Genomic DNA, 12,243 nt, shown 5'->3' with positions numbered 1-12,243 from the left:
CTCCCCGGCAGGGCCGGGCTTGGCACATTGCCCTGTTTTGTAATTCTGGTGGGTGTCAGGGACCCTGCTCCTGACTTTGGGGACGGGGGACGGAGCTGTGCTCGGTGGTAGGGCTGTGGGAACAAAGTCTGGGGATGGGTGGCTGCTGGTGCAGCCCAAAATGGTGGGTGTGAGTGGGAAGGTGTGGCAGGCAGGGTGTGCATGGGGGCAGGCAGGGCCTGGTCTGGCTGCCTGTGTGTGCCAGGCGGTGGGTCTGGCTGCGCACACCCGTGTGAGTGGCTGTAGGGCTGCGTGGCTGTGCCGGGCCGTGGGTCTGGCAGTGCACACCCGTGTGAGCAGGTGTCGTGGGGGTGGGGTGGTGCGTGTCGGTGTGAGGGCGCCACGACTCGCCCCTCGTCGCCGCAGCCCCGCCCCTTCTCTGCGGCCCCGCCCCTCTGCCAGGCCCGGCCCCGCCCCTCCCGCTCCCCGCCGACCCGAGCTGTGTCGCTGCTGCCGCGCCCGCGTCCCTCCACCGCTCCCGGCGGGCAGGGCAGGGCAGGGCAGGGGAGCCGAGCCGAGCCGAGCCGAGCCGCGCCGCGCCGCGCCGCGCCGCGGTGGCCGCCCATGTGCCGTGCGCCGCCGGCCTGATCCCACACACAAAGGCGGGCCGGGAGGCGACGGGGCGCGCCTGGCAGCGCCGCCCATGCACCGTGCGCAGCCCCCCGCGGCGGCCCGGCCCTGGGCCATGAGGGCGGCGTAGCTCCGACACCGCGGCGCTCGGCCCGGCCCGGCCCGGCCCGGCGCGGCCCGGGGGCAGCCGCGAACCGGCGCGCACGGCCCGGTATGGCAGTAGGTGGTGGTGCCCCCTGCCGGGCGGGCGGGCGGCCCCCGCCGTTGCTGGTGCTGCTGGTGTTGCTGGTGGGGGCGGCGGCGGGCGAGGAGATCAACGCAGAGGTGAGAGGGGGGCGCGGGGCGGGGCTGGGGGGGCTCCCCTGGGACACCCTGCCAGCACCCTGCTTGCTCCCTGCCTGCACTGCCCGCCCTGCCTGCACCTGCGGCCGCCGGCGCTGCCTGCCCCTCGGGGCGCGGGCCGGGGCAGGCACGGCCGGCAGCCGCAGGTGCAGGTAGGGTGCAGGTCGGGGAGGGGGGGGCCGGGTCGCCCCCGGGGGCGGTGGGCAGCAGCCGGCGGGGGAGAGGAAGTGCTTTGTGCCCACGCGAGGCCGCGGCGGAGGAGGGGGTGAAAGGGCCTTTGATAAAGTCTCTGCTCTGCCACCCTCCCTTGGGGGAGGGGAGGTTTTAAAAAAAAAAATAAAAGATTAAAATTTTTTCAAAATTAAAACATTAAACCATTTTTTTAATTAGAAAATGAAAAAAAATAAGAAAATTTTAAAAATCAGAAAATGAAAAAAACTTAGAAAAAAGGAATTTAGAAAAAAATTTTAAAAATTGAAAATTAAAAGGAAAAAACAAAAAATTAGAAAATGAAAATTAAAAGGATAAAATAAATTTAAAAATAAAAGGAAAAAATAAAACATAAAATACAAAAATTGAAAGTAATAATAAAAAAAGTAATTAAAAAAGACAAGAGGAGGTGGAGGCTGGTGCAGGAAGGAAGAGATCCGGCGTGCCCCAGCACCTCCTCTTGCCCACTGCCCCTCTGCAGGGCTGGCAGCCACCCAGGGGGCTGCTCTCTGATGCCCCCCCACCCCCAGCTGCCACTGGGTGCCCCAGGGGGCTGCCGGCCCCGCAGGACAGTAGCCCCTTTGTGGGTGGAGGCTGGGGTGGGGGTCCTGGGCTGCCAGGGATGGGGGGCCTGTCCCCATGTCTGTCTGCAGCTTCCAGGGGACACCTCCGGAGGAGGATGGGGAGACGGGCAGCCCGCGGGCAGGCTGGCCCCCTGCCAGCTGCCTTCTCCCTGTGGTCAGGGGGGCCAACAGCCCCCCAGGATTGGAGGATCCTACACACACTTTGTGGGGCAGGGCTGGGCCTCTGTTCCCTGCATCCTAACTGCTGCCTGCATGCTCCGGCTTGCCTGTGCTGCCTGCCCTGCCTGCCTGGGTGCGGCATTTGCCCCTGGCAGCTGGCATGGATGCCCCGTGAGGGGGGATAGGGCTGGGGTGGCAGCGGGCGGTGGACCAGATCCTGTCCCGCCGAGGTCTTGAGGAGCTGCATCTCCCCAGGGAGCTCCAGGTCCTCCCATCAGGCTGTTCCCCGCCCATGGCCTCACTCTCGGCTCTCCCCGGCGCAGGCATGGCTGCGGCTCTATGGCTACCTGCCGCAGCCCAGCCGGCAGATGTCCACTATGCACTCGGCTCAGACCTTCTCCTCGGCCCTCGCCGAGATGCAGAAGTTTTATGGCATCACCATCACTGGCGTCCTGGACGAGGAGACCAAGGCGTGAGTTTCTCCATGTCCTCTTGCTCTAGCAGAAGGCAGCTCTGCTCCCTGGCTTTGCCTGCCAGCCTTGGAGCTCTGTCTGCACCTGGAAATGTGGGTGCTGTCTCCCATGGGAGCTGTATCTCCCCTTTTGGGGGCTGCACCTCTGCAGCCAGGACACCTCCCTCACTGTCCACGGCTGCTGTAACCTCTCGGGGACCTTGACCACAGTGAGCTGAGCCCTGGCTCAATGACCTCCTGGCAGGTGGATGAAACGTCCCCGCTGTGGGGTCCCGGACCAGTTTGGGGCGCAAATGAAGTCCAACATGCGGCGGAAGCGGTACGCGCTGACGGGGCGGCGCTGGAGCCAGAGCCATCTCACCTTCAGGTACCCAACATCTCCAGGGCTTCCCACCCCCCCAGCCCATGGAGAGCCATGGACCCCCTCAGGGAGCGAGCACTGTCCCGGGCCATCCCCAGTGAGCTCTATACCCCCAGCATCCAAAACTACACGGAGAAACTGGGTCGGTACCACTCACATGAGGCTGTCCGCCGAGCTTTCCGGGTGTGGGAGCAAGCCACGCCGCTGGTTTTCCGGGAGGTGCCCTACGAGGACATCCAGCAGAAGTGGAAGAAGGAGGCTGACATCATGGTGCTCTTCGCCTCTGGCTTCCACGGAGACAGCTCCCCCTTCGATGGCGTTGGGGGGTTTTTGGCTCACGCCTATTTTCCTGGTCCTGGCATGGGGGGGGACACGCATTTTGACTCGGATGAGCCCTGGACGCTGGAGAACACGGATGTGTCTGGTGAGTTGAAGGCCAGGGAGGTGGTGAAGGCAACCAGAGGAGCCTGGTGGGCCCCTGGGTTTGAGGGCAGGAGGATGCGCTGGTGTGGGCAGGAGTGGCAGGGAGAGCAGCTCCGCCATGGGTGATACAGGCAGCTCCCACCGGAGCACCCTCATTGCAGGGCATTGGGGCCAAGGACCCACCCCATGCATTGTGTCCTCCACCCTGTCTTGCTGATGGTGCCTTTCCCTGCAGGGAACAACCTTTTCTTGGTGGCTGTGCATGAGCTGGGGCACTCACTGGGCTTGGAGCACTCCAGCAACCCCAGTGCTATCATGGCCCCCTTCTACCAGTGGATGGACACGGAGAACTTCCAGTTGCCCGAGGATGACCTTAAGGGCATCCAGCAGCTGTATGGTGAGGAGCTGGGTGGAGGATCAGCCCAGAGGTGGGATGCTGGGCACGTGCCTGGGGAAACTGAGGCACGGGCGCTGCTGGTCTGCATCACCCCATCCCTTCTCTTGCCCACCCGATCCAGGTACCGCAGATGGGCACCCTCAGCCCACCAAGCCTTTGCCCACAGTGACACCCCGGAGACCTGGCAGGCCAGACCAGAGACCCCCTAAACTGCCCCCCTCAGGGAAACCGGAGCGACCCCCCAAACCTGGCAGCCCAGACCGACCTGACCAGTATGGCCCCGACATCTGCAATGGGAACTTTGACACAGTGGCAGTGCTGCGTGGGGAAATGTTTGTGTTCAAGGTACCTGCTGGGACACCCTCCTGCCCCATCCCTGGGGATGTGGTGGGTCCCTGGGTGGGAGGATCCCCCAAGCGAGATGCCTGGCACTGGGACTGTGTCCCTGTCATTCCCCCCCCCATCCTCTGCCAACACTCTGTTTCCCACCAGGGCCGGTGGTTCTGGAGGGTCCGGTACAACCGGGTGCTGGACAACTACCCCATGCCCATTGGGCATTTCTGGCGGGGCCTCCCTGGGGACATCGATGCCGCCTATGAGAGGCATGATGGGAGGTTCGTCTTCTTTAAAGGTGAGCAGGGAAGCTGGGTGGGAGGGCCAAGGTGCAGGGGGCACCCCAGTACCCCCCCAAGTGTGCTGAGAGCTGGTTGGCTTCATCCCATCCTGATCCACCTCCCCAGCTGGAGCCACTGCCTGATCCCAAAGGCATAGGGTGGCCGCAGGCATCATACCCCCATCCCTATCCACATGTGTACCTGCTGCAGCAGCTGGGCATTGCTGCCTCACTCCCCTTCTCCATCTCCTCCCCCTCCAGGTGACCGGTATTGGCTCTTCCGAGAAGCCAACCTGGAGCCCGGGTACCCACAGCCCCTGGTCACCTATGGGCAGGGCATCCCCTACAACAGCATTGACACAGCCATCTGGTGGGAACCCACAGGGCACACCTTCTTCTTCCATGGGGACAGGTAAGTGGCTCTAGGGTCCTCCTCCCTGCTCTGCTGCCTCCTGGCCCCTGGCAGGGGTGGGCAGCAGAGACCCCCATGCTCCTCATCTGCTCATGGCCTTCCTCTCCCAGATACTGGCGCTTTAATGAAGACACCCGCTCAGTGGACCCTGGGTACCCGAAGCCCATCTCCGTCTGGGTGGGCATCCCTCCCTCACCCAAGGGTGCCTTTCTCAGCCCAGATGCCTGTAAGTATAGGAGGAGAAGAGGGCTGGATGGGCATGGGGGAAGACCAGAGGGGACGGAGTTACCCTCTCGTTGCCTGGCCACACGGGATGGAGGCCGGGAGGGTGCCCAGGAGTCAGTGGTGAAGCCCTTTCTGATGGGTTTCGCTGGTCCTGGAGCAAAACCTGCTGTCCTGGGTACCTGCAGGGGTGCCCAGGTTGTGGGGTGTCCTGCGCCTGCCCACTTACCCCTCGCCTCCATCTCCTCCCCCCAAGCCTCCACCTACTTCTACAGAGGCACAAAGTACTGGAAATTCGACAATGAGCGGCTCAAGACGGAGCCGGGTTATCCAAAATCCATCCTACGGGACTTCATGGGCTGTCACACGGAGCTGGTCCCGGACCCCAATCCCCAGTGGCCTGAGGGGGACCGCCCCTCCTTCAACCCTGATGGGGGTGGTCAGGCTGAAGGTAAGGAGGAGGAAGATGATGATGAGGAGGAAGATGAGGAGAATTATGGCAAGGGCGGCCGCCAGCCGGGCAGGGATATGGACGTGGTGGTGCAGATTGATGAGTACACGCGCACCATGAGCGTTGTCATGGTGCTGGTGCTGCTGGTGCTGCTGCTCTGCATCCTTGGCCTCATCTACGTCATTGTCCAGATGCAGAGGAAGGGCACGCCCCGAATGCTCTTGTACTGCAAGCGCTCCTTGCAGGAGTGGGTCTGACCCTGGCTCCCTCCCCAAACTGTCCCCACCACCATGGTGCTAACAATGGACCTGACCTCCCCCCCCCTTGCCCCTCCTCATGGCCTTGGCCCCTCTTGCCCCATTGTTGCTTGATGGCTCCAGCCTCAGAAAAGGGAGGATGTGCACCCCCCCTTCCAGCCCCTCCAGAGCAGCTGGGCTGGGATCAGGGGATGGTCATGGGGGGGTCTGGAGGGCATCAAGGTCCTGCCTGCTCCCCAGCAACTGCCCCCTGCCCCAGCCATGACCCTCAGGTTGCCACCCATCATGTTGCACCTGCCTCTGCCAAGGGGTCCCAGCAGGCTCCCTTCCTCCCACGTGAACCTGCTGAGCTGTGCCTGTGCTGCCTGGCGTGGTGAGTGGGTTGGGGGCTGCTCACAGCTGCTCTGCGAGCTGGCAGGTCTCAGGTGACCGCACCTGCAATGGCAGGGAAGTGTGAGGGGAAGGGAGGGCCGAGCTCACGGCCCTGTTGAACCGCAGGTATACAGGGATGCAGTACCCCCGTGGGCTCAGTTCAGCCCAGACCCTGCCGCTGCCGTGGGGTGAGGCCCTGAGAACACGCGGTCCCATGGGCAGGGCAGTGGGCACAACTGCCTTGTATGTGTATTAAAAGGGTTGGGTGCGTGCAGAACCGTGGTGCTGTCCTTTCTGCTGTGGGACGGGGGCAGGAGCCATGAGGGCTTGCCTGGGTGTGCCACCCTGCCTGGCACCCACAGGAGCTGGGTGCCATGCCGGGGGATGTGCAGAATGTGCCAGCCTGACCGGCCATGTCCCCGCAGTGACGCTCGCTCTGGGGCTACCGGGGGTGGGGTTGGGGGGTGTCAGCGCGCGCGTGCACACATCCCCACCCCCGCACACACACACAGCCCCCCCACTCAGCGGACAGAGCCGTCTTTCACCAGCTCCCACGGCAGCGGCAATGGCCTTGCCGGGAACAACAGCGTGCCTTGTTCTCCTCCAGCCGGCACCGTGCGCCAGCCCTGGGGCAGCCACCTTCCTTCCCTGGGCAGGGGCCGGCAGCTGGGGGACGGTGCGTGGTCCCTCCTGGAGCCGCTTTACCGGGTGCTTTGGCTCCCTGTCCCCGTGTGGCCCCGGCGTATTTCCTGGGGGGAAGGGGGTGGCCGTATCCTGTCTCACTGCTGCTGTCTCGGCAGAGGAAAGCAAGAGGAGTCACAGAGATCGTGGAAATAATGGTGGGAGTGGGAAAGATTAGACCCGGGAGGGGGTTAGGAAATTGGCTTTACCCAGGGAAAAATGTTGCTCAGCCTTTAATGGGAAGGAAAATCAAACCACAGCGGGCGGCAGAGACAGCATGCAGCGGTGGTGGAGATAGCGGCTTCCCTGCCTTTATTGGTGATGCTCACCAGGGTGGCAAGCCGGGGCCGGGTTTGCTCTGGAGCCACAGATGCAGCCTGGGCAGCCTCGGGATGGGCAGCAGAGGCCTGGCACAGTTAATACACCAGTGAGTAGGCAGGCTGTGCTGGGCGGGGCATTGTGTGGGTCTGACCCATCCCTGTAGGGATGACACTGGGGTCGGGGGGGGGCGCCTCTCCCTGTGGGACTGGACTCACCGGACCAGCACCCAGACAGCACCCATACCCTGCCTGTTTCCCCACAGGGCTGGTGGCTCTGACACAGGGCTTGGTGCAGGGAGCATTAACCCACCCCTGACCTGCTCCCTGGGGCTCCAGCTGCCCCTCTGCTCCCATCCCCACCCTGTAAGCACTGGCGGGAGGGGATTTCCCCCCCTTCACGGATGGGGATGAAGCCTTTGTGCCCCCTCACCATCCTTCCCCCTCCCCAGGACCCAGAGTTGCTGGCTCAGTGCCCAAGACTTGGCTGCAGCCACTTCCTGGCACTAAATTACCTCGAGCCGCACCGCCACTCGTCAGCCGCTAATTACTTTAAAAGGGAAGGACCGATGCTGGCTCTTGCCCTGCTTTCCTGGGGATGCTGGTGCTGGGGCCAGGGTGGGGGGGAACCTCATGGCCTGGGCCACCTGTCCCCTGTGCTGGCCTCCACCCCTGCCCACATTGGACAGCAATTCCCAGCCATTAGTTGATTCCCTAGGAAACACGCTTGGTTCGGACTCAGCACATCACTGCAGCCAAGCAAGAAGCCAAAATCGGGGACAGAAAAACCCTGAAGAACTGGGGGGGGAGGTGGGGGGGGGAGAGAACAAACTTCTCCAAGTGGCTCTGGGCTGTTGTATTCCATCAGCCAGGCCAGGCTGGGTCACATTCCTTGGCTTTTAACTCCTTTCAATTTGGTTTTGACCATTTCACCCAGATTTGTGCTTGTGTGGGAGGACCCACAGCTCTGCTGGACTGGGAGCCCTGCTGCAGGGCAGCCTGGCACCCCAGCCTGCCTGGAACCGGAGCCAAACTGGCACCAGAAGCTACCAAAGGCATGAACCTGGCCAAAAGGCGAGGCAGGAGGAAAGTGTGGCCAGGATTTGCTGCTCTCCACCCCCGCAAAGGAGACTCCAGAGGCATGCACAGATGCATTTCCCACACTAGATGCACTTCCCATGGTAGATGCATTTCTGACAACAGATTTATTTCCCACGGCAGCTGTGTTTCCCCTCTCTCCTGGGGGTGCTGAGGACTTGGCAGGATGCAGGGGTGGGGACCCCGAAGCCTGGTACCTGGAGAGACACCTGGCTCACAGAGAAAGCCAGCTGAGCCGGCCAAGGATGCCCAGGGCCAGATGCTCACGGCACCCCATTCCCTGGGCAGCCCTGCCACAGCAAGGGAGGGGGCTCCTTGCTGATTCAGGGTGGGACAGGGGCTGGGAGCAATTCCCCAGGGGGAATTAGCGGTGCCGGGAGCAGAGGCCCAGGCTGCCCTGGTTCAGTGAGCTGGGACATCACTTCCCACCCCCTCTCACTTTTCCACAGATGCTGCAGCAGAGCCAGTGCCAGGAGCCCAGGGCCATCTGGAAACACTCATGGACAGCAGCAAGGGACCCCCACTGGAGACAAAGCCTAGCATTTCAGCAGGGCCTGGGCTCTTTGCCAGAGGCTCCCGCTCTGCCCTGCATGCCCACAGCGGGGTCAGTTCACCTCTGGCTACCCACAGATGCAAGCCCCCAGGGAAGGCAGGGATGCACCTGCTGCAAGGGACAGAGCAGAGCTTTTGGTGGCTCAGGGGGAGCGTGAGTCCCACTCAGCCTGGCCCTGGCAGGCACCAGGCAGCCCTGCCAGGATCCACCCCCACCAGGCAGCTCCCAGCTTCCCAAAAATAGGCTGGAGAAGCCCGACCTGGAAGAGACCCCGGGAGCTCAGCGTCCTCCAGGCCCTGCCGTGCTGGGGTGGTGCTGGCTGCTGTGGGATGGGGCTCCACACACTGCTGGAATGTGGGTGATGGGGGTGACCAGGGCTGGCAGGGGCTTTCTCTGCCCACTTGGCACCATCACAGGAGAAACTGTGCTTCCTCCTGCCTCCTCCTCTTCCTCTGCAAGTCAGGGCATGATCCCCTGTGCGCCACTGAGAGGACCCAGAAAGCAGAGAGGAAGCCAGGCTCAGCACAGAGGAAGAACTGGGGCCAGGATACACCAAGCAGTGTCTGGCTGGCCTGAAGGCCAGAGGAAATAACGCTGGGGACAGAGGGAAGAGCTGTGGGGCCCTGGAAGGGGTTGAACCTGCTGCCTGTGCATGCTGCAGGCAGGACTGAGGCTCCAGGTGCTGCCTGGGCAGGAGTCAGTGCCAGCACAGCCCAGCTGTGGATGGGATGTACCTGCTGGCTACATTGAGCTCAGCACACATATGTGCTGCTCATGCTCATCACCTCTCCTTGCACCCACCCCACAACTACCAGCTCTGCTCCCTGTGGTGCCAGACCCTTTGTCTCATGGGGACGAAAGTAATTTCTGGGGCCGCAAGAGCAACACATGAGGTGACAGTGGAGCAGACGGTCTGCAGGTCTGCTTCAGCACAACTTAGCATCTATCATCTTTTCACCTCTAGTGGCTCTGAGGCTTTCCCCATCTCATCCCACGGTAGCTCTCGGGGCACACAGCTGCTCCCTCATCCAAATAAAATCTTGCTTGGGTGGTCCCATTTTGCAGCCTGCTTGGGGAAGCTCTCACCCTTCTCCTGCAGGTGCCAGCAGGGCAGGAAGATCAGCTCTCCCTGTGCAGAAGTGGCCAAAGTCCCCAGTACGGTCACTCATTTTTCCTGGGCAGTGGCCAATGGCAAAACTCAAAATAAATATTTCCCTTGCCTCCAGCACCGCCTGCCCCACACTAGGCAGCAGCTGCAGAGGATTAGGGTCACCCTGGAGGTATAATCCCTCTACAAAGAGGATAACATTTGGCCAAAGACATTCAGAGAGATGCAGAACAGGAAGCAGAGAGGGCAAGGAGCAGAGTTTAGCACAGATTTTTTTGATTCCTGCATATCACCTCTGTTATCAGAGCTCTGTGCTTTGTGTCAGGATCCACTTAATAGGAAGGAGACAAAGAGTAAGGGGAAGGCCACAGGCAGGGACAGAAGCCCGTACCAGTGTCCTGCCACTCTGCTAGGCCAGACTCTCACCTGGACAGCTTGTGCCCCAGCAGAAGAACGGACAGAAAGCTTTCCAGGAAAACCCCATTGTCTGCTTCCCCTGCCAGCTGCTGCCACCTGCCCAGGAGAGCCACCGGAGCCGAGGGATGTCCCAGCCTTGGCTCACACCACATGGTGACTGCCAGCTGCTCCAGCTTGGTCCAAACATGTCTGCTCCCTGGCCCAACCTGGGGAGGGTTGCTCTCCCATCTCTTGCTGCGAGGTGCTGAAGCCCATGCACTTACTGTCCTTCAGCAGCCAAGATTTCAAAGGGAAGGTTTGTCTTTGATGTAGAAAGCAGGCTCCCAGCCCTTAGGTCCCGGTCAAAGTGCCCAAGTGCAGGACCTTGCCCCAGCCAATGGAAGAGGAAGGTGAAAAGCCAGCAGAGGCAAGGAAAACTCATATTTGGGCGGGCTCCACTCCGCCCCGGGGTTGAATCCAGGGCTCCCTGTGAAGAAAGATTCCTTTCTCTCCCACTAGACATGAACTGCAATAAGGACTTAAGCAGGAAGGAAGGAGTAGGCCACCCACAGAAAGGTGAATGAGGAGATATTTAAGACCTTTTCTCTTCAGGCTGCCTGCACTGAACCAGAACTCCCTCTCTGTTCACCCCATGCACCAAGTTGGGGCTGCCCCAGGAACACACAGGTGGTAGCTGTCCTTGGGGCAGACTCCCATCTCTGCACCCACATCCTTCCTGCCTTCCTCCACTCTTTCCATGTAGGAGGACATTTTGTTCCACCCAGGTCAAGAGCCATAACCAAAGCAGTAAGAAGCTGGGCGCTTCATTGCAGGAGTTTTGCTGGTGCACATTTACTCTAGGAAATGACTGCTGACAGGGCCTGTGACATTGTGGCCTATCTGCCAGCAGCATCCTCTTCTCCCACAGAGAGAGCATCCAAACTTCACTCACCTTCAGTGAGATGACTAAAGTTTTTATAGGAGAGGGGGATTAGAAAAGGAGGATTTTTGAAGAACACTGCATGAATCCACTACCATCTGGCCCTAAAGGAAAGAGCCAGTATCTGATGATGATCCACTTTGCGCAGCATGTAAACAGGAAGATTCAGTATTTTGTTTCCTATTAAAAAATACACAGAGGGTCCACATGGATGTAAGGGTTTGCGGCTGGGAGTTTATTCCAGCAAATCCACTGGCACAGCTCCTAGAGGTCAGGCAGGAATTGGCAGCAGGGCCCATCTAATCTCTCCGCAGAGGCAGCCATGTCAGGGCCCTGGGGAGCCCCTCTTAATGCATTAAGGTCACTCACTCAGAGCAAACCCAACTCCTCGAGGACAAGGGGCAACTCCAGCATGGGCCCCAGCAGGGCAGGGAAAGGCAGCAGCAGCTCCTGGCAAGTGCTCAGCCACCAACTGCCAAAAACACATGCTCATGAGCAAGGGCTTGTGGGAAAGGATGCACACTTTACCCTGCTGGGGTCTGATGGATTCCCTCAGCAGCTCCCCCAGCCTTGGCAAGCTTTGCAAACGTGGCAGGAAAGCCTCACCATGGACTTCATTAAGGCTGATCCTTAGCACACAATACAGTGCAATTCCACTTAACAAATCTCAAGTCCAGCCAAACCTTGACATATGTCAAAGCAAGATGGATGCTGCCTTCCCATGTGGGCTTCCTTGGCTTGACTCTTTACAGCTACCAAGCTATTCAGCTGCTATAAAAATTGGAAGGGTCCTCTCCAGAAAGCCTTCTGCAAGTGCAATCCAGCACTGCCTGGCAGCATGGGGTCAGCACCTCCAGTGCAAAGCCCACTAGCTTTAAAGGTGCAAATAAGGCAGCTGCATTATAGGTGTCCCGAGAGGTGGCCACAGAGGTAAAGCAGGATCCATATAGAGGAGCTGCTGACCATGAGGGTGCACAGACATGCCAAACCTTTAAACCAGCTGGAGAGTCAGTGGTCAGGATTAAACCCAGAATCTGGGGCAGATGTCCCCCAACAGGCTCTCCTCCTCCTGGGAGAGACCAGCTTTGTTTTATGCAACAATAATGAAAGTAAAGTCTTCCCAATTCGCTGCACAGCCCAACACCAGGGAAGGATCAGTACTCTCCTTGGGTACGTACCCTCCTGTGGGGGGCTTGGCCCCAGGGAGGAAAGGCATCAGCTACTCCCAGACTCTCTCTGTTATTGGCAGAGGTCTGCGGCCTCCCC

At 60.4% G+C, this 12,243-nt stretch overlaps 1 protein-coding gene across 2 annotated transcripts; it reads left to right on the top strand.

The window, feature by feature from the left end:
• Positions 1 to 451: 451 nt before the first annotated feature.
• On the top strand, positions 452 to 6,161 carry MMP15 (matrix metallopeptidase 15). 2 transcript variants are annotated; one of them, XM_072872924.1, is made up of 10 exons: positions 452 to 933; positions 2,228 to 2,376; positions 2,621 to 2,743; positions 2,854 to 3,161; positions 3,396 to 3,557; positions 3,724 to 3,902; positions 4,050 to 4,188; positions 4,432 to 4,582; positions 4,693 to 4,808; positions 5,061 to 6,161. In XM_072872924.1, exons 1-10 carry the CDS (start codon positions 823 to 825, stop codon positions 5,510 to 5,512), a joined length of 1,890 nt encoding a protein of 629 aa, XP_072729025.1. In that variant the 5' UTR covers positions 452 to 822; the 3' UTR covers positions 5,513 to 6,161. The 2 variants fall into 2 exon arrangements, with proteins under 2 accessions (XP_072729025.1, XP_072729024.1); XM_072872923.1 differs by having other exon boundaries at positions 453 to 933; positions 3,679 to 3,902.
• The last annotated feature ends 6,082 nt before the right edge of the window (positions 6,162 to 12,243 follow it).

Source organism: Ciconia boyciana, chromosome 9 (genome assembly GCF_034638445.1).
Source record: "Ciconia boyciana chromosome 9, ASM3463844v1, whole genome shotgun sequence".
NCBI lineage: Eukaryota > Metazoa > Chordata > Aves > Ciconiiformes > Ciconiidae > Ciconia > Ciconia boyciana.
This window is presented reverse-complemented; position numbering and strand designations above follow the sequence as displayed.

Coding starts and splice junctions, on each gene's coding strand:
- MMP15 (XM_072872923.1), top strand. CDS start 823: ATGGCAGTAGGTGGTGGTGCCCCCTGCCGGGCGGGCGGGCGGCCCCCG. Junction 4,189..4,431: donor GAGGTTCGTCTTCTTTAAAG/GTGAGCAGGGAA, acceptor CTCCCCCTCCAG/GTGACCGGTATTGGCTCTTC. Junction 4,583..4,692: donor TTCTTCTTCCATGGGGACAG/GTAAGTGGCTCT, acceptor TTCCTCTCCCAG/ATACTGGCGCTTTAATGAAG.